This window comes from Protopterus annectens, chromosome 16.part0 (assembly GCF_019279795.1).
Source record: "Protopterus annectens isolate FY-2018-M chromosome 16.part0, PAN1.0, whole genome shotgun sequence".
Taxonomy (NCBI): domain Eukaryota; kingdom Metazoa; phylum Chordata; order Ceratodontiformes; family Protopteridae; genus Protopterus; species Protopterus annectens.
The window spans coordinates 294,779,740-294,801,142 of record NC_056750.1 but is presented as its reverse complement, the minus strand read 5'-3'; the positions used below and the strand labels follow the sequence as shown (position 1 = coordinate 294,801,142).

The 21,403-nt window shown below is 39.3% G+C and overlaps 1 protein-coding gene across 1 annotated transcript in view; it reads right to left on the bottom strand.

Moving 5' to 3' along the window:
• Positions 1-21,403, bottom strand: part of LOC122790588 (collagen alpha-1(XXVII) chain-like) — a 1,538,899-nt gene that overhangs the window by 833,133 nt on the left and 684,363 nt on the right. Inside the window, exon 19 of the mRNA XM_044058114.1 lies at positions 10,729-10,782. Within this exon, the coding sequence (XP_043914049.1) occupies positions 10,729-10,782 (54 nt within the window). The remainder of the gene's footprint in view (positions 1-10,728; positions 10,783-21,403) is intronic.

Below are 21,403 nucleotides of genomic sequence, written 5' to 3'. Positions count from 1 at the left end.
CAAGTCTTTATGTACTTTTGGTATCCCAAAAATAGAGGGGACCTTAGGTTTCTCAACGTGAAGGTATTTAAAAGTTTCAACATCAATAGAGCGTTCCATAAGCAAGTAATTTAAAACCACATATATTTTTTATTACCTATATTAATCTCATTTAAAGAGGCTCTGACATATTTGTCTAAATCATCTAAAATTTCCATCATCTTAGCTTCATATAAAATATTATCCATAATAACAGAACCTCCACCTTTATCTGGTTTCATAACTCTCACTGTAGTGTCCTCCCTAAATTCCTTTAATAACCCATATTCTTCCTTAGTAAGGTTATATGTAATATTGTTCCTTGGGAGCTCAGCTCTAAGTCTACTCTCCATTAAGGCCTCAAAATTTCTTAATTGTGGGTGTAAAGGTGGGTTGAACAAACTTTTCACCTTTTCAAAACCTCACATTTCTCCCCAGTACTAGCATGTCCCTGAAAAAACAGTTCTAAATTTTTCTTTCTTAAAAATAACTTGAGGTCAATCAACACCTTACTAAGATCCGCCTTCGTGTTAGGAACAAATTTAAGACCTTTTGATAGTAACGAAAAATGTGCTTTATTTAATTCATATTTACTATAATTGTAAATAGTATAACCCTGATATTTATTGATGCAGCCTTGGGAAAAAATAAAATCTGTGTTGATACAATTGCTAAACATATGTTCTTCTATCAATTCCACTGCTGAAATCTCTTGTTGCTGCTGTTGTAGTTGTTGTTCTGCATGCCCCTTGCCCCTATATACCCCCATACTGGTAGTTTTTTTGCTGGTAATTTCTTATTCTCTCTGACCTCCTTAAAGGGGGGTATTCATCCAAATTATTCAGATCACCTACTTCATCTTCTCCATTTGATACAAAGTGCTCATTCCCTCTCCTATCCGTACCAAAATCATTATGGTTTCTGTAAAAATATCTTGGTTTGGGATAACACACTTTGTCCTTATATTCTTTAATGTCTCTATCTAACTTCCTACTTTTCCTAATATATGCTTTATTAATATTATTGTCAATCTTCTGCAACATATCGTAATACAGTCTCTGCCCTTCCTCTACTGAAAATAACAAATCTTCTGTAATTTTCTGGTTAATACCTTCAATTTTACTAGATAGAATTTTCATTTCCCTTTCATTTTCTCTAATAATGGCTTTTAATATTTCAAACCCACAATTATCAAAAATTTCAAACAATTCCTGGTGAAAAATACTTCCTTCCTTCACTTTATTAGGATATTTCACCACCCTCAAGCCTTTAGGCACAATTTTTAAACGTAAACATTCCCTCAGGTATGCATTCTCCATATCATAATTTTTGTATTGAAAAAAAAATCATCTAACAATTTTATATTATAATCAAACTTCATTTCATAATCTCCCTCATGCTGTGAGGGTAATTTAAAGTCCTTAAAACAATATTGCTTTTGAAAAAAACTTTTAAAATCAATTTTGCAACTCTCACCAGTCTCTTTGTGTCCATACGACTGAGTATAAAGAGCTGTTGTGGCAGCTTTCCTTGGAGGCGAATAAACCTCCAGGTCTAAATGATGCCATCTCTTTAGCACCTGTACTCAAGCTGAGATCAGCTAAGCTTTAAGTGTTTTCATTTTATGTTTTTTTATTAATTTTTTTCTATATTTATCTTATTTTAAATGTGTATTAAAATCAGTTTACATTATAAAGTGTTGGTAGTATAGGATACCACAAGCTGTAATCCTTTTGCTGGTTGTATTAAAGAATTTAGTTTGTTTTATTAGATAGTTATTATAAAGTTTTTATTAAATTTTGATAATAATATAAATTTATTAATCCATTAATGTATCAGGTCAGTGTGGGGGGAATCCATTACAATATATTTTAATGTATATGTTGTATGCATTATAAGTCTTACCCCTTTAAATGTTTAAGTATCTTGTTCCCTTTAATTAACTAATTGTTTAATTATTTTGATGAATATATAAGGAGTGTTTTTTGTGTAGGTATGCATTTGTCTCCATCTGATGAAGTGGTTTAAACAAAAATGCAGTGCTGGTGTAATCACGTTAGTGGACTGTATAGTCAAACTTATTGTTTCTGCGTTTTATTGGACTGAAGAGTTGTTTTAATAAAGGAATTCGTGTGGATTACGGATTTGTGCCTCTTCCATCTGTTTTGTATATTTGGTGTTTTGCTGAACATTGTAGCGCCTGTAACCCTGCCCAATGGGGTATGCTGGTATATAATGACTTAACATCCAACGTGCGCATAAGCCAATGTGGTTCAAGTTGAGTATCTTGTATGATTTGTAAAAACTGAGTGGTGTCCTGTATTTTGGCCCTAAACACTTTCAATAACGGTTTAAGATGTTGTGTCAAAAACATAGAAAGTGGTTCTGTGAGAGAACCAATACCTGACACAATTGGTCTACCAGGTGGTTTTGAAATAGATTTGTGTATTTTGGGAAGCAGGTACAGAATTTGTTTTTGGGGGTCCATCACAGTTAGATGTTTAACCGTGTTTTGGGTAATAATGTCTTCTTCCTCCGCCAAATTCAAAAATGTGTCAATTTCTTTTTTGAAATTGGTAGTGGGATCTATTGACATGTGCATATAACATTTGGTATCCGATAATAGATTCCAAACAGTAAAGGGCCAAGCAGATATCCCTAGAGTATGCCAATGGTGACAGCTCTACTGCTACAGGTTAATTCACCAACTTTCACAGTATGTGCTCTGTCAGTGAGCCAAATGGTTACCCATCTAGTGACATATGGATTAATTCCAAGCTGGGAGGGTTTCTCAATGATACCTGAGTGGGGGATTGTGTCATAACCCTTGGCCAGATCAAGATAGGCAGTATTCAATGTCTTATCTTCATTCATGCCTATCATGCAAAATCAATGGACTGTGACAACATCACAAATCACCTATGGTGTGACTCAGCACATACACCTTCCTGATATGATTGAATAAACAAGTCAACAAACCCTCCACATGGGCTATGTTCCTGTTGAAGGGTGTACAGCAATATGCATCCATCTAAGTTGAGGGGGACAACACCTGAGGCATGTATGTATAGACACATCTTGACTCTCCTCAGCTGTGAGGTAGACCAACATGTCATCATGGACTTTTTCTAAATGGACACTAGTAATATCCCAGCTGTGTACAAAGACCGGTGTGAGTTGCAATGCTACATCATGTCTGTTAGACCTGACTGATGTCCTCAAAGAGGTCAATGATGGCATGTATGATGACAACACTATCATCCTGTTGAACTTGACCAGGCCAAGCCATTTGACACAAATCCACAATGAGGTATTCAATTAACACTGTCAGATGTGGCCATAGATAGCTATATCACTAAGTGGGTAGACCAGTGGATCACATGCATGGCAACTAACTATGTTGAAATGTGTGAAGTGACCTATATCTCAGGTCCAGTGATCAGATCTGTACATCAAGGCTGTCTGCTAAGCCCGTTCCTGTCCATTATTTAAGTAATGGGCATCACAGATTACATGCACATCCCATGTCCAAACAGCTCTGTGAAAGACTACAGATTGTGGGCAATCATTGACTTCAACTGTTATATCAGTATAATGCAGACGATATCAACACACACCAAAGATTGCTGTCACAGCCATGACAACACCTGCAATAACAAGAAAACATGTGTGGATTTGTTACATCAGGAAAACAAACACACAACCCAAATATAATGTGGACACCACACTCTATAATCAGACCAATAGGCATGTTACCTGTGTCCCTGGGGTAGATGGTAAGTGAAACATCCAGCAGCAGGTGGTTACAGTGCTGACTACTCCCTTGTATGTAACACAACTACTGAGTATGTGAAGGACATCCACATCAGAGCCCATAATACCTCCACAGTTCCCAGCTTTCATCACATCAATACCTGAGTATAATGCACCCTTCTTCATGTACCTCCCTACACATCTTCCATGGATGTGTAACTGAAATGTACCACCTGTGAAACAGTGAGCTGTCACCCGGCTTATTAGCTATACCTAGGTATTCTTTTTGTGGAATAAGCATTACTGTCCGATGGCGCAGATCCCCCAAGTTGTTTCACCAGATGCATGTGTGCTATCTGTTCTGGTGAAGCACACAGTACATACATAGGTGTTTGACAACATTAATGGCATGGATAACATCTGTGACAGTGCGGATTGTGCCATACATATGCCATGCATACTAGTCAACTAGCCTGTATTACTCATAATGTTGCATACAGGTATAACAGTGTCCCTCCTTACACTTCCAGCAGAAGTTACAGTGGGAAGACAGTGTTTGTGACTGCCATCAAAGAATGTAGATATATAATAGTTGTACAAGTGTGTTTGTGGAGAATCATCTCTGATGACTCTAAATCACATATGTTATGTCAGAGGCATGGCATTACTGGTGGTATTATTCTGATATTGTCCATTATTGTGGTTGCTTCTTATAATGTTGCCCAATGGCCTTTACCTGTGTCCCACTTGCTGGAGACCTCTGCTGAGACTATACTCATATTCAGGCAAATCAGTTTGCACATCTTCACAATATGCACACTATACCGACTGTATGTCAGATCACTGATAGATGTCCCCTGAATTATTCATGCAAGGATGATCATCTCACACAGACATCCTCCCCATTGTTATTCCACCTTGTGTGACAATTATACAATACACATTTTCACTGTGCAGTCCCTACTGTACCACACTGATATGTGACTGGTGTTGCTGCTACAACCATCTTCCACTGACATGCTCTTATCTGCTGTACATTAGGTTGTTTTCACCTGTCCTCTTTGCCTGTGTTCATTCCTACAGTTCATCTGTGTGTCCCTATTCAGTACACACACTTCCCCAGAGTGTTTGCTTTACATGACAGTCCATGTACCCTTACACATAATTTACAGAACTTCAGTACAAAATGCCAGGAATGGGATCTCACAATACTCAGCACAGTGGCTACATTGTCCTGTACTGTGTTCGGACCATATACTTATCAATCATACCTCTCAACTGTCCAGATTTTCACAGAATGTCCAGATGTGTTCCTTATCAAATTTGTGGCTTTCTGTCATATCACTGGGATGATCTAAGAACTGATGTGACTAGATAATTACATACATTTGAGTTACAGACTTCAAATCCTTCATGACATGTATCTTAACACAAAGCCCTGGTTCATCTAGAACATTTCTGTAGGGTAAATATGTCAAATATGTCCCTATTTCTGGGTCACTGTCTCCCCACTGTCTCCCATTGGATTGGCTAATTAACATCATTGTATTCACTAAGGGGTTGGGAGGGTGGCCTAATGATTAAGGTGTTTGCCTTACAAACACAAGGTGCAGGGTTTGAGTCTCACAAGAGATAATTGGCTAGGCTTGAAATGGCTCGCAAGGGCAGTTATAGGTTCATAGGTTCATAGGTTCATACTAGGCTATCTGCCCGAGGGCATTTATAAGCCTAGCCCATCGTTTTGTGGCTTACGCCACCCCTTTAGTATGGGGAACTATACCCATTATTTTGCTGTGCCTCTGTCGAGCAGTGACACTGAGGTAATTCCTGGGGTATATCTGCGATCTCCCATCCATTGGTCAAGATTTCTCTTGAACAAGGCCAGCGAGGTGCTCTGCCTCACATGTACCGGGATTTTGTTCCACAGCATAGGGAGTCTTTGGGTGATGAATCTATCCCTCCAGCACGTCCTATTAATAGCCATGTCGAGGTTTAAGTCTCCCGCCCTTGTGGCTCTGATGGATCTAGATTTTTTTGAGGTGAAGCATATTCATCAAATCTGGGTTTGACATGGCCTTGTATGTTAGGCAAAGGTCACCTCTGAGCAAGCGGTAAGCGACTGAATAGAGCTGGAGTTCTTTCAGTCGGGCAGCATAGGACAGATTTTTGAGACCCTTTATCCTTTTGGTGAGGAACTTTTGTGTCCTCTCCAGCTGCTGCAAGTGTCGGGTCAGATACATTCCGAATGGGGCATTGTACTCAATCATTGGTCTGATGAGTGATGAGTAAAGGGAGACTATGACCTCCCTTGATCTAGATGAGAATCCCTTCATGATAAGGTGGGCAATGTAGAAGGACTTCCTAACTACTTTAGCTACATGGGTGTCGAATGACAGACTATCAACCTGGGTCACCAGGTTCCTGATAACTTCTTCTGTGCTCAGTGGATTGCCACCTATTTGGTAGCTAGGGGTAACCTTGTTTTTCCCGAAGGGTATGACTATGCATTTTTTGGCATTTAACTTTAGGCCGTGGCTCTGGCACCAGTTATCCATTTCTGTGAGACCCTTCTGAAGGATATCTGTGTCAGATGTGTTTTCTACTATGGCGCCCAGTTTGCAGTCATCTGCAAACTTTGTCAGCCATAACCCTCCTGTGTTTGCTTGTACTTCGGAAAAGTAGATGCCAAACAAGAGTGGGCCCAGGACTGAGCCCTGTGGGACACCACTTGTGACAGGCTTTGAGTCTGACATGGCGCCAGCAACTCTGACCCTGTGGGTTCTGTCACTCAGCCAGTTTGCAACCCATCTTGTGATGTATGGGTTAACATTTAAGCTGATGAGTTTTTCAATGATACCCGAGTGGGGTATTGTATCGAAGGCCTTAGCCAGATCGAGGTAGGCTGTGTGGACTGCCTTTCCCTCATCAATGGCTTTGGTGACTGTTTCGAAAAAGTCAACCAAGTTTAAAAGGCATGATCTGCCTTTGACAAAGCCAAACTGGGTTGGATCCAAAGTCTGCAAATTCCCTATGTCTTTATTTATGAGGTCCATTATGATCCTCTCCATGGCTTTGCAGATAAGGCTTGTCAAGCTAATGGGCCGGTAATTTCCAGGGTCTGTGGAGGCACTGCCTTTGTGAAGTGGGACCACAGTTGCAGTGCGCCACTCCCTGGGTACGTATCCAGAGGTAAGACTTTGATTAAACAGCTGTCGTAGCTGTGGGTTTAATTCCTCATTGAGTTCGTGGAGCACACAGCCGGAGACACCATCGGGTCCCATGGATGCTGTGTTTTTTGCTTTGGAGAGAGCAGTTCTCACTTGAGCGTTGGAGATGTTTGGGGGGCTGCACTCATTTGGTATAGATATCTCTCCTTTTGGGAGAAGTTTGCACTGAACCTGTCAGCCAGTATGTTGGCAATGTCTGTAGGATCAGTAATCTTCACATCATTTTGAACTAGTTCTGAGCATATCTGGGAGTTTCCTCCTAGGTTTCTAACATAGCTAAAGAAGGCCTTATGATTGTCTTTTGAGTCTTTAGCTATTTTTCTCTCGAAATTTGCTTTGGATGATTTTACGAGAGCTCTTAGTTTTTACTTATAGTGATCAAGGGTGTCTTACCTTTTAAGGATTTTGCTCTATCTTGTAGTAGCTTCCTCCTTTTGTTGTAGAGTTTGTTTATGGCTGGGGTCCACCAGACTGGACGCTTGCCTTTGGTACAAAGAGTCTTTGTTTTGCTTGGGATTGCCTTATCCATGCAGTCCTGCAGGTGCTGGTAGAAGGCGTTTGTAAGTGATTCAGCGGCTTGAGTATTGTTTTCCGCCGCTCGGGGCCTGAAAGGAGACCACACTAGTCTTTAGAAGTGTGAAGTCGGCTTTTGAGAAGTTCTTTACTGTGGTCTTTTTATTTCAGGTGGGGTGGGATGAGGACCTCCAGCGAGATTAGTTTGTGATCTGATCTCACCAGTGAGGGGTATACTTCCGGTGTTGAACATTGTGCTCCCATGTTCGTGATGATGAGATCAAGTATGTTATCTCCTCTTGTGGGGATGGTGACTAGTTGTTCCATGGCATTTGAGTTTATGAATTCCAGGAACTTTTGGGCTAGGGTGTTTGGGCTTGAGTAGTGTTCCCAGTCTATATTAGGGTAATTGAAGTCACCTAGTATGATGGCGTTTGGTGATACATTTATCCCCTCTAGTGTTTTCAGGAAGGCCATGTGAGTTTCCTGAGTTTGTGAGGGTGGCCTGTAACATGCTACAATTTGCAGAGCAGTCTTGCCTATGGTTAATTGCACCTGGATGGTCTCCGATGCATCGTGCGTTGCCACCAGTCTTGAGGTGTGGGTGTCCTTGATGAATATGGATACCCCCCCTCCTTTTTTGGTATTGTCCGGATTTTGGGGCCGGAACGCATGATATGAGGTAAAACCTGATAGCGCTGGGGTGCTCTCAGGAGCCTTGAGTTAGCTTAGTACTAATCTATGAACCTATGAACCATTATGTTGGCCTTTGTCCAGATATCTTGCACTAAGAGACTGAGAGTTATCTGTGAAGCCCTGGTGATCACTGTGGTACTCCGTGCAAAACCATGGAGCTTCAGTACTCTGATTTAAACAGGAGGGCTGTTTGGGTTTGCTTACACAGTTTCCTGGCCAGCAACACTGTTGCCAACCTTGAAACCTCACTTATTTACATTTAAAAGTGGTGCACGGCATGAATATGCAATGAACGCTACTGGTCATCTCGCATCACCACACACACATGTAACCTCCGTGTAGTTTATTTAATCCTGGGGTATGACTATGTGCAAGTCACATAACAACACAGTGTTCTCAGGTCTCCCCTGAAAAGGGAGTACACTTTATTTGTGACTGGAGAGCTTCTCCAGTTCACAAACAAATAAAAAATAGCAGTATGTTATTTTTACCATTTTCTTTCGACTTCATTTTCTTGGTGAATTTTTGTCAAGCACAACTCTCCTCTAAAAACCCTGTTGCAACCATTTGATCCCTGTAGCTGACAGGTGATGTTGATTAACAATACAAATGTTTTCAGAAGCGGATTGGCTAGACAATGTTAAAATCTCATGGACTGGTACTGGACCACCTCCAGCACTTCTTTCTTGAGATTTTAACTGAGCGGCTGTGGGAAGACCATCAACTACTTCGATATTATGTTATCATTAAAAGGAGGCACCACTGAGTTTGTGAGCAAAATCTTTAGAAAAGATACCTTTGTTAACCAATATCTACACAAAGACATTTACGCATCTACCACATGAAGAAAGGGGTTGTAAAAGGACAATTTATAAGACTTAGCAGGCTCACCAATGAGGACATGATCTTCGAACAAGAGGTCATTTTTTTAAAAAACAGTTTTCCCAAAAAAAATACAATTTGGATTGGCTAAATAACATCACTGTATTCACTAAGGATGAATAAAGCTAGACTAATCTTGAGAAGACTTCAGTTTGAAATTGATTCTGATAAGAAAATAGCATCTATTAAAAAACAACAATTCACTGACTATAGACAGTAGAGCCTTCCCGCTGCCCATTACCAGTGACATGTATCTCATCTGAGATGTGTTAAAAGTAAACTGGAAGGTCATTTTGGGTAATCTGGATTTATCAAAGATTCTGGGTGCAGGTCCCTCTTTCACTTATAAAAGGAGCCAGAATGTAAAATCCTTGTTACAAAGTCAGGAAAGGAAACCATCGAGCACACAGAACTGTTTTGGCTCCTACAAGTGTGGAAAATGTAAGCAGTGCCACTTCATGTCAAACAGTTCAAATATATATATATATATATATATATATATATATATATATATATATATATATATGTGTGTGTGTGTGTGTGTGTGTGTGTTAAGGCAGTGGATCCTCTTCTGTGGACTAGAGACAGGTACAACTGCAATTCACAGCGAGTGGTCTACCTGGCCACCTGTGTTTCCTACTGTGGATTTTAAGTAGGAAAAACTGTGAGGAAGGTAGCCAGGAGAGTGCATGAGCGCAGTTTAGCCATTAAGAAAGCAGACAGTGGCAACACTCTTGCTAAGCATTCCCTCACTTGTCCAAATTTCAGAAAATTTCAGTTCTTTGTACTGGATTCAGTGGGTATGGATGAATTTCTTGGGAACTACAATGTCCTACTAGAATGCCGTGAGTCCAGTTGGTGAATAAGATTAAGGATGGATAAACCTCCTGGGCTTAACGACTATTAATATAAAATGCTTTCTGTTAACTCTGAAATGATTTTGTGCTGTTCAAAAGTCTTTTTCTAACTAAACAATGCATAGTGCATCAAGTGGTATAATTTTGATGCATTTATTGCTTCACAGAGTTTCACTGCATGAGTACATTACTTGTTTCGCTAAGTACATTTTAAGATACAATGTTTCTTTACATTTAGAAGCTGTACACAAAATTGACTGATTGGCTCAAGTTGGTCATGTGATGTCATGAGTCCATGTTTAAATGTTAGGTCTGATTACGTATTTGTATCTCTGAAGAAGTTCAAGGATATATTACATGAATGAAAGCACTTAGTAAATCTAGACCAGTGTTTAAGACTGTTTCTTTTACTGTCTTCGGTGGAATTGTTTTTTGTTTTACTACAGGATTTGTCACAGTCATGAGAAATGTCTGGTCAAAAAATGTACAGGATTTTACACCATACCATATAATTAACCAAAAGATGTAGGTTACTGTGACATTTATCCATACATCAAGCATCACTGTCAATGACACTATAGAAATGGTAAAATTCACAGGTTTGGTAATACCTTGAGTTTTTAATTTGTTTAACCTTTAATGTAAAGAAGTAATTTCTTACTTTTGAATCATTGGTGTTTTTTAACAAGGAATACTGCAAGAATTTTGATCTATACTGCATACTTTTTAAATTTACTTAGAACTTAACTGCAGTGCAGCAACTGACATTAAGTTAGGCTTACCTGATATCCTGGGATACCTGGCTCACCCTGAGGACCCATCCTTCCTGGAGCACCCTATAGGAGAAATAAAAAAGACATAGTAAGATTCATATGAGTAAAATATCTGCAATGCATTTCTAGTTTATATTCATCCTAGTTATGGCAAATTTTTTCCAGTCTAAACAGCACTGTACTACTTGTTGTTGTTGTTGTGTCTTTCGGCTTTTCCCGGTTAGGGGTCGCCACAGCGGAACTCCGGTCCGCTAATGTTTGGTAGTGGATTTTTATGTGCCGAGTTACCAGCCCTGACGCACAACCTTCAACAAAGGCATGCCCATTCACGCATGCCTCCACACAGAAGACGCTCTACCTGAGAATCGAACAGGACAACGTCTTGCTGTGAGGCGACAACGCTACCGCAGCACCACTACCGCGGGGTAAACTGCATAAATCAAAATTAAAAAATCTATAAGTTTTATTGTGGTACCAAAATGCCTTCGTAAATGCTAAAACCTGACTCGTCAAACCTCATGCACATCAGACAATTAATTCTGCATAAAGTCTAACAAAAAAGCTAGAATGAATATTACAAGGCACATTACAATGTGAAATAATGTTGCTATAGAACTTTTTATTAACTCTATAATCCTGTCAGTTAAACTATCCAGACTCAACTTGCCTAATGCTCTAAATTGCTGCAATTTGACAGCTGTTTTAATGACTGTTAAAAACAGATGTCAAATGCCATAGTTTGGCAGTAGAAAAATCAGATCCAAAATAGGTGCAAGAAAGGGATGCTAACAGAAAATTCCTAGTAATATCAATGACAAAGTAGCACTAAAGTGCTATAATGGCTCTCAGGTACTTCACTGGCAAAGGAGATAATTAGGATCTGCTCTTAAACATGGAAGAATGAAGCCATTGTCTAAGGTTGTTGGGATAAGGATAGTTCTAATACATCAAGAGCAGGGGTTTGAAGATGGTGAGGTGAGAGAACAAACTTGTTTCATAGTTGCCTAGATGATAACACCTCCACCTAACTTTTGCCCCAGTGTGGAATTAATGTCTTAAGATATATGGGAGGGGGATCATGACTGGCTTGCATGGGTGGGGGGTGGGGGGGGGGGCAAAGACCTAGAAAACATATATTTTACAGACTTGCCATACATAACTCATTTCAGTTTGTTAACTAGGTGAATGAGATGGTCAAGTGACACTTTTCAGTCACAATCTGAGTCAAAAGACAATGACATTTGAAGAGAATATATTATTTACATTGAAAATGTACATACAAATTATACACTGCATATGAACATAGCCATAAAGGATAAAGAAAGTGTAAAAGTAAACAATAGATATAGATGATTGTATGTTACATTTATGCAAATCATATACAAGAAACAGCAATTTGCAATAATAAAAGAAGACAGCACAGATAAAGGATGTATTCTCTATGAAACCAAAACTTTTTCGATAAATAATTGGTAAAGTAGATGTTTTAAATGACATTAAGTAGAAGGCTATAATTAACCTTTGTCAATAAAGCACCTGCATTCTGACTGATTGGTTAGGTAATGTTTAAGTTGTTTTTGAACTGATTATTTTCTGTGACTTTGGAGGTAGTGAATTACAGGTGGTAAGAGCAATTTTGGAGAAGACTTTTTCTCCTACTGAAAGATGCTAAGGGTGAGAAAAAGTTGTAAGGCCTCCTAATTTATGAGTGAGTAAATGGAGGAAGAAAACCTAAAAGGGGGTGGTAGGACATTCATGCTGTATTTGAAGGTAAAGGAGCAAAGAATGAAGGCATATCCTTAAGTGACATGCAACTAGTTAGCTTTTTGAATTGAGAAAATATGATGGCTGTGATTTAACTGATCTCGCAGAAGTAAGACGCAGAATACCAAAAGGATACATTTAAAGGATCTAATCATGTTTTTATGCTTTAATAACAAACTGCTAGAATAAGCCAAACATACAAAGGTGGTATACATGGGTGAAATGATGAACAAAAAACAAAACAACAAAAGAAAAAGCTATGAATCAATACTGCTCAGGTAAGAGTGTTATGGGGGGAGGGACTGAGTGGATGGAAGTCAGCTCTAACTGTTGTATGTGAGGTATACAGCTTTAATACTATCGAGCTCAATACATTGATTTGCGTACCACATGGCACACAGTTCTTCTACAGAAGCTTCAGCCTTAATACACAATTCATGAGGTTATACCACATCTACAGTGTCTGCCTTATTCACTGGCCATTCAGACCCTATATGGTGTCATAGATTAGGAAATACTTGGAGTACTAAAGACATACATTTGCTTTCAGTAGCTTCTGTGAATTAAAGAACAGAAGTATAACTCTCAGTGGGAAGAAATGCTCACCTGGTACCACCAGGAAGTCTCTCACTGAATTTGCAGAAAACTTAATTATTTATTTATTTAAATTTGTTGACCGGGAGTGTCCGACTGGACGTAGGTCCATTTTCAGCGGAGGCCCAGGGAGAAAAGCTCCACAGTAAAATAAACAGACAGTAGTTACATTGGATTACATAGCGATTAACAATTTAACATAGCAATTACTAACAACATATTTACAGATGAAGAACATAGTACATCAGTAGACAACTAGAATCTTTATCTGTGAAGTACATAACAGACGTTAACAAATGTTACAATGAGAAGTTCCTGCTGTATAATAAGTACTAGGCTTATGAGCATCTGAACTTGCTATAAAACTGGATGTGTAGGTTCCAGAATTCAATTTATTCCTTGGTGTAAGTGGAACAGTCAAGACTGTTTAGGAGATAAACAGCATTATTCATAACATGGCCCATAGTGCACTGACCTGGTATAATGAAAAAAATTACATACCAGACCCCTACAGAATTTGTGAAATATGATGAACTGTGGAGCAAGTTGAGGTATGCATGTGTGTACCTGGAATTGCCTAGGTATGCTGTAGTAATGCAAATGATGGCAGCCTGCAGGATACTTCTGTTGGCCTTGATTCCCAAACAAAACATCCTTACAGTCTACACAAAAAGTAGGCAAACAGAATTAAAAAAACCGCAGTGGCCAACCTGATTGCAAAGTTGATCTGTTGCTCAGCAGAATATGTCCAAGCAATGCCAATATCTAAACAAACACTAAAGGGACTACAATTAACGCTGTAAAATGTTAACAATCTAGTCAGCAGTATCATCCAGTATCATGCACACAACCTATACAGCAGAACTGACTACACTACTTTTCCCATAATAATGATGGCTGAAAGCAGCCATGAAACACATAGGTTCCATAAGGATAATGGGGTGCAAAGCAGTATGGCATGCTATAAATACTAGCAATGAAGTTAAACTGCCTTTGATCTTCACTGTTTATGTTTGTGTAGAAGCAACCAACTATTTGCAACACTGTGTCCACAGCTAGCAGTACAATATGTACAACCTAAACAACCAGTATTAATTAGATACTGTATAACTTCTTTAAAAGGAATGAGAAAAATGAAAGGCATACAAACAAGATTGACTCTGAAGTAAGTATAACACAAGAAGATAAATGTAATGTTTATCTTTCACATTTTTGGTATTATATATTATATATTATATATATATATATATATATATATATATATATATATATATAGCTCCCTATCACACTGTCAAAAGTTCAAATCTCCAAAGACGATATGGCCGAGACCATATCGACGAAGATTTACATTGCCAACAATTGTGTATTGGGATCGCCGTACAGTGCGGAATCCAGGATTTGCCATTTTCCTCACTGTAGTGCAATCGCAGAGTTGGTATATTTAAGTTGTAGGGGGTGTGGGGGGCTTGGGGGGGCTTGCTCCCTTGCAAAAACATACAGGTAAGTTGTTCTCTGTTTTTATTACTTTTTTGGCAATTCAAATCTTCAGCAATATGGTCTTGGCCATATCATTTTCGGAGATTTGAACTGTCGGTGAAGTGATAGTGATCCATATATATATATATATATATATATATATATATATATCTATATATATATCTATAGATACACACACACACACACACACACACATATATCTATATATATATATATATATATATATATATATATATATATATATATACACACACACAAAGTGTGTTTTTAAACTCTGCACCTGTAGTCAACCAGTGCTGCAATCTACATTCCTTCTGCTAACATAAAGCAGATTTGGAATGGATACCATCTGGCATCCTTTTACTAAAAGTGAGTACCTCAGGGCACTCTGCTTGTAAAACAGTTACTCCTACGGTAGTAAGGGAAAAATGCAGCACAATTCACAACAGCAAATCCTTCTACTGGCATGAATTGCAAATTATGCTACCTTCTGGCCTACACATGTGAAACAGTGCAAACAATCCATTTATGGGAAATCTCACCATTTTGTGAATATGCTAGATTGTGTGCAACTTCCCTGCATGTCACTAGGGAGGAATCAATAAAGATATTTAACTATTTTATCTGTCTTAAAGAGGAGAAAGACAAAGGCAGCACTTAGATAGCAATTTAAAAATTACTGTGAGTCTACAATGAATTTCACATTTATCTACCATTTGATTTTACAAGGGCAAATTGGTCCTACAGACATTATAGATGCTTATGCTACTTAACTAAACAATATTGTGGATTTGGTTAGCTACATGATTCACTAACACACAGTCATTTATGCTATATGAATGATTAAACAAGACAGTGCTGGTGAGTAGAGACATAAAACCCTAACCATGGACCAGACAACCCAGACAATTAGCAGCACATGTGTCTGAGGTGCTAGCAGTGAGAGATGAGCATGCTCATCTCAGGGAGAGGGCATTCATATTGGCATTCTCTGCAGACAGGCATGGTCTTTACAGATGCGGCAGCCCTAAGATGTAACATATGAATGCAGGGGAGGCAGAATCAAGTGGTAGACCATAAATGAAAAAAATATGCACCACTAGAAACACTCAACAACATTATGCATCCCCACCCCCACCCCCCAGCCACCACCACCAGACACACACAAGTTGCAGATGAGCACAGGCCTTAGAATGGACTCTCTATTCTAAGGTTGGGGACAGGGTGGAACCCTTAGTTTCTTCCCCAGTCCAAGCCTTAGAACAGAGAGAAACAGGAGCTGTAGGACAGGATAGTAGACCCGGTGATGAACAGGGGCACTTGGATAAGCAAGAAAAAATAAAGCAGAAAGGGAACCAAAAAATGATTAAACAAGGAATAGTCTTTTAGAATAAACAGACCTGAACTTAATAAAGGCTGTTGGTGTTTGCAGAGAAAGTAAAACTTTTAATACACTAACACACATTTAAAATAATTAGCTGAAAAGAAGGGTGTTAAGATAAACTGTGACTCAGTAATAAGAAGGAATGAAACAGTCTCACAATGTGTTACAAAAGCAATGGATAAGTATGAGAATTAAAAATGGAGTACAGACAAAAGCTTGTGCAGTTTTAATTTAAGCCAGGTGTAGCTTTCATCATGATGGAATACATTACCCTCTATTTAATCAATCTGTAGAATCTGTGCTAGAAAGGGAAATTATTCTAAGCTGTGCTAAAGTTAAAAGCAGTGTCTTCAAAGGAATATGAAGTCTATTACACAGAAATTAATAACTTGTTTGTTGATGCTATTCAAATGCAAAGAATAGTTACAGTGAAATACGAAAATGCTTATGGAGCATCTAAAGTATTGCACTGAAACAGGAGTGTATACCAGATTGCTGGAATGATAATTAATGGATAATACGTGCAATTTAAATTAGACTTATACTTTTGAGACAGATAGTGTTGAACAATGCTAACAATGGTCGCAGTCACTGGGTAACAAATTACAGATGCTAAGTATAAAAATAAAATAAAATAAATAAATACAAATGTTTTTTCAAACTAAAGTATTTAAGGAAGTTAATTCTAACAATTTGGGTCAACAGGCTGTGAGATTCTAGGAATGGTATTGGTACAACAAATTCACAACTAAAAAGTAGAGTCTATCTGTTCCAGTAAACAGTCCTAAATAAGCAACATAACCCCAGCAACATGTCAGATGCTATATACAGCTACAGAAATGATGTCCTGAATTCCTATACTGAATTAAGTGCTGGTTTAGGAAGTCTGCCAAAAGAAAATAATAGAAATAATTCCTGGTGCTATGCTAATGATGTAAGCTCCAATGAAAGTAACAATAGCTCTCATGATTAAAAGTAAAACAAGAATTAAAGTAAATGGATATCTTAAGTGCTTTTAACAAGCAATTACAATTAATAGTACCCGGTTCTCCGGTTTGATCCTCGGCTGGGGTGCCTTCTGTGCGGAGTCTGCATGTCCTCCCTGTGGTCGCGTGGGTTTCCTCCGAGTGCTCCGGTTTCCTCCCAAAGACATGCTAAATTGGCCCTAGGCATGAGTGTGTGTTTGTGTGTGTGTGTGTGTGTGCCTTCTGTGGAAGGTTGGGTGCTGGGCTGGCAACTCGAAACTGTAAAACTCCACTGCCAATCATGAGCGGACAGGTGAACCGCTGTGGCGACCCCTAACCTGGAAAAGCCGAAAGAAGAAGTACATGAAAATAGTATGCTTCTTGTAGTGAAGAAAGACAAGATGTACTGATTCACAAAACTTTAATAAAGTGATAAAAGAGAGCAAAACCCATTGGTTGGAACTGAAGAAGTGGGCTCAAGAAGGCTAAATCTTAACTTCTTTTCAGTATTAGCTGCAAACTAAGATTTCTGTTTTAGACAACTAAGCAATAAATAGTGTGCATATAATGAATCATGATGAAGGTACAATTCTTAAGTCTAACATTTCATTAGTAACAGAAGGTATTCCACAGAGTGTTGTTACCCAAGTAACTGAATGCTTGAGAGATGGTGTAAACATAACAAATAATTTATTAATGAAGGGTCAGAAACAAAAACACCATGGCAAGAGATTGATACATTTACTAAACAGATTAAGACAACTAAAGTATATGTTAGATAAGAGGAAAGGCAATTTTTAAATTATTTTTGACTAGGTAAATCTCCCTAGACCAGTGGCTTCTTTTCATGGGAGATGAGGTAACATTCATATTAAGTAGGGGGAATCTGGCTAGAGCACTGGGAAAATTCCTCAACTCTTTTTAGTAAGTGACATGAGGATCTTTTATAATCACATGAGCTACCACCTGGTGTTCAAGTAGACGGAACGTCAGTTTAACATATCATCAGAAGGATAAATTTGCAAACTAAAATTTCAAGTCCATAACCCAAATATTTACCTTTTGAAATACAGTTTTAGGGTAATGGATACTACATTCAGATGGCACTGTTTATTCACATTGCTTTATGAGCAACGTTTTCATTTCCATTCCAGAATTTTTCATTCATATTCCAGAAAGCATTCACAAATTAATTAATGCCTGACAGACATAGGTAGCGAAGGCAGAGTACAGTCATGCCACCTGTGGCACTGCTTTCAACTATTGCAATTGCTTTGAACTTAACACCTATGACATGTCAGTTCTGTAACACCACAAAAACTGCAACAAACCAGACTACATTGGAGTTCTCACATGAAAACTCTGCAACCTATAAAGCCTTTAGTGTGTGTGTGTAGGGGGGGGGGGGGTACCACTTCTGATAAGGCTAAATGTTAAACAAAATCTGATAACTAGACAGATACAGCAAAATAAAAATAAAATTCCTAGAATCATACAAAATTGGTAGTCATACCACAGATGCAGACATGTTGCTAACCCACATCCTATCCAGAAACATTTTAAGCTGGCTACAAAGAAACATCAGGAACTACCAGATGAATCTAGAAAGGGTGTGTACTGAAATTTAAAAACTTACTGCGAAAATTACAGGATCTGCAACACCTCTCAATCTGAGGTAGACAGCACCTGATAGTGCATCCCACAATACAAAATATAAATATCATGGTGTCTGGTTTTATTATTTCCTTATCTTGGAAGTAGTAGCACTAAGGATCCTTGAGTTAGTGCTTTTACTAAGCAAGAACGTCACTTCTTTCTTTGAACCCTTCAAATAATTTTCCATTTAATGTAGTCCAAGATTTATTTAGTTCATTTGGTAACCAGTTGGTGGGGGGGGGGGGGTCTGGTTAAAAACACCCTTTTCAACCATGAACCTGCTCACAATGAAAAAGACAAGTTCTGCTCACAAGAGTCATTCTAAGGGAATCCAGTATCTGTCTGCCTGGGATGACATGATCGACAGACCATGCTGCTTTGCCAGAGATGGCCTGTACCCGTCACCCTTGGGATTCCGGATACTGGCAAAGGCTCTTGCCACCCCTACAGTGCCTTTTTTAGGAAAGGTTCAAATGACAAATTCACCACCGTAACAGGTACAAGCAAGCAAAATCTGACGGCAATGCTACTCAATGCTAGAAGTCTAAACCTCAAAATGCACTCACTCGAGGCACTCCTTAAAATGGAGAACATTGACATCTGTACAGTGACAGAGACCTGGTTCAAAGCTCCAGAGAGTACCCCTGCATTACCAGGCTATAATTCATACCACACCTTTCGGCCACCAAACCCGGACCGAAACACTAAAGGTGGAGGTGTGTCCGTATTCATTAAGGATATCCACACCTCCAAGTTAGTTGCTCAGCATAATGCATCTGAGATTATCCAAGTTCAATTAACTCTGGGCAAAACCGCAATCCAGATTGTAGCTTGCTACAGACCCCCCACCATGCCCCAGGATTCCCACTCCTCTTTTCTTGATACACTGGAAAATATTAAGGTACAACCCAACACTCTAATAATGGGTGATTTCAACTACCCTACCATTAACTGGGAAAACTACTCATGTACCAACTCTTTTGCTCAACATTTTCTGGAAATCATCAATTCCAATGCCTTGGATCAACTTATCCACACCCCCACCAGGGGCAGCAATATCTTAGACCTGGTCATCACCAACATGGGTGACCGGTGTTCCACATCAGAGGTCAGCTCCTCGTTGGTCAGATCCGACCACAAGCTAATCATCCTAGACATCCACATCCCACTCCCACCCCCCATTAGGAAAACAACCATAAAAAATTTCTCCAAAGCCAACTTCACGCTTCTTAAGACAGAAGTGGCAAACTTCATGACACCCATGCAGATAGACAACAGAGGTATGACTGCTAAATCCTACACAAATGCACTTTATAAGCACTTACACGAGTGCATGGATCGTGCTATCCCCTAACAGAACCAAGATGCTATCCTCCAAAAAAAGGAAGCCAATCTGGTGGTCTTCTGCCATAAACAAACTCTACAACAGAAGAAAGAAACTGTTGCAAAAAAAGAGTAAAATCCCACGACTGGAGGAACTCCTTGGTCAGCCCCAGTAAAAAGCTAAGATCCCTCATAGAATCCTCCAAAGCTAGTTATGAAAACAAAATCACCACTGATTCTAAAGACATCCACAAAGCATTCTATAGCTATGTCAAGAATCTCAATGGCAACACTCAGATATGATCTGAGTTACAGCATAATGACACAAAATATACAGAACCAACTGATATTGCCAACATCCTGGCAGATAGGTTCAGTGCTAACTATACCCCCCTCTCACTCCCTAAAGGGCCCATATTTATACGGGAAGAATGCAAAGTTCCTGTAATCATGACTGCACAGGTAAAAACCTCACTCTCCAAAGCCAAGAACACAGCATCCATGGGACCTGACAACATCCCAGGCTGCCTTCTACATGAACTACAGAATGAACTGGCACCCCACCTAAGTACCATGTTCAATTATAGCCTCACCTCAGCCTTTGTGCCCATTGAATGGCGCACCGTGACGGTTATCCCACTCCACAAAGGGGGGGCCACAACAGACCCTGGGAACTACCGCCCCATTAGCCTGACGAGCCTGGTCTGCAAGGCCATGGAACATATCATCATGGAACTCATAAACAAAGACATTGGAGATCTCCAAACTCTGGACCTTACACAGTTCGGGTTTGTAAAAGGCAGATCATGTCTCCTAAATCTGATAGACTGCTTTGAAGTAGTCACCAAAGCCATAGATGAGGGTAAGGTAGTTCACACAGTGTATCTAGATCTTACCAAGGTGTTCGACACCATCCCCCACTCTGGAATTATAGATAAACTCACTAAACTAGGTATAAATCCCTATGTCACAAGATGGGTTGCCAACTGGCTTACTGACAGAACCCACACTGTGAATGTAGCAGACTCCAAATCAGACTTCAGACCAGTGACAAGTGGAGTACCACAAGATTCAGTCCTGGGTCCTCTCCTGTTTGGTATCTACTTCTCTGAAGTACAGGCTAACACAGAAGGTCTTTGGCTAACTAAATTCGCAGATGACTGCAAACTAGGAGCCATAATCAAAACTCCTAATGATGTGGACATCCTACAAAAGGGCCTCACTGAGACAGATGCCTGGTGTCAAAGCCAAAAAGTGCATTGTCATCCCCTTTGGTAAAAACTCTGTACCCATGAACTACCACATAGGCGGTAGTCTAGTTAACACCGAAAGTGTGATAAGAGACCTTGGGACACAGGTGGACAGTAGTCTCTCCTTTGATAATCACATTGCCACAGTGGTCAGGAAATCTTTGTACGTGGCACACCTCATCACAAAAGGTTTCTCATCCAGAAAAAAGAGGTAATTGTTCCCCTCTACTCATCACTCATTAGACCCATTA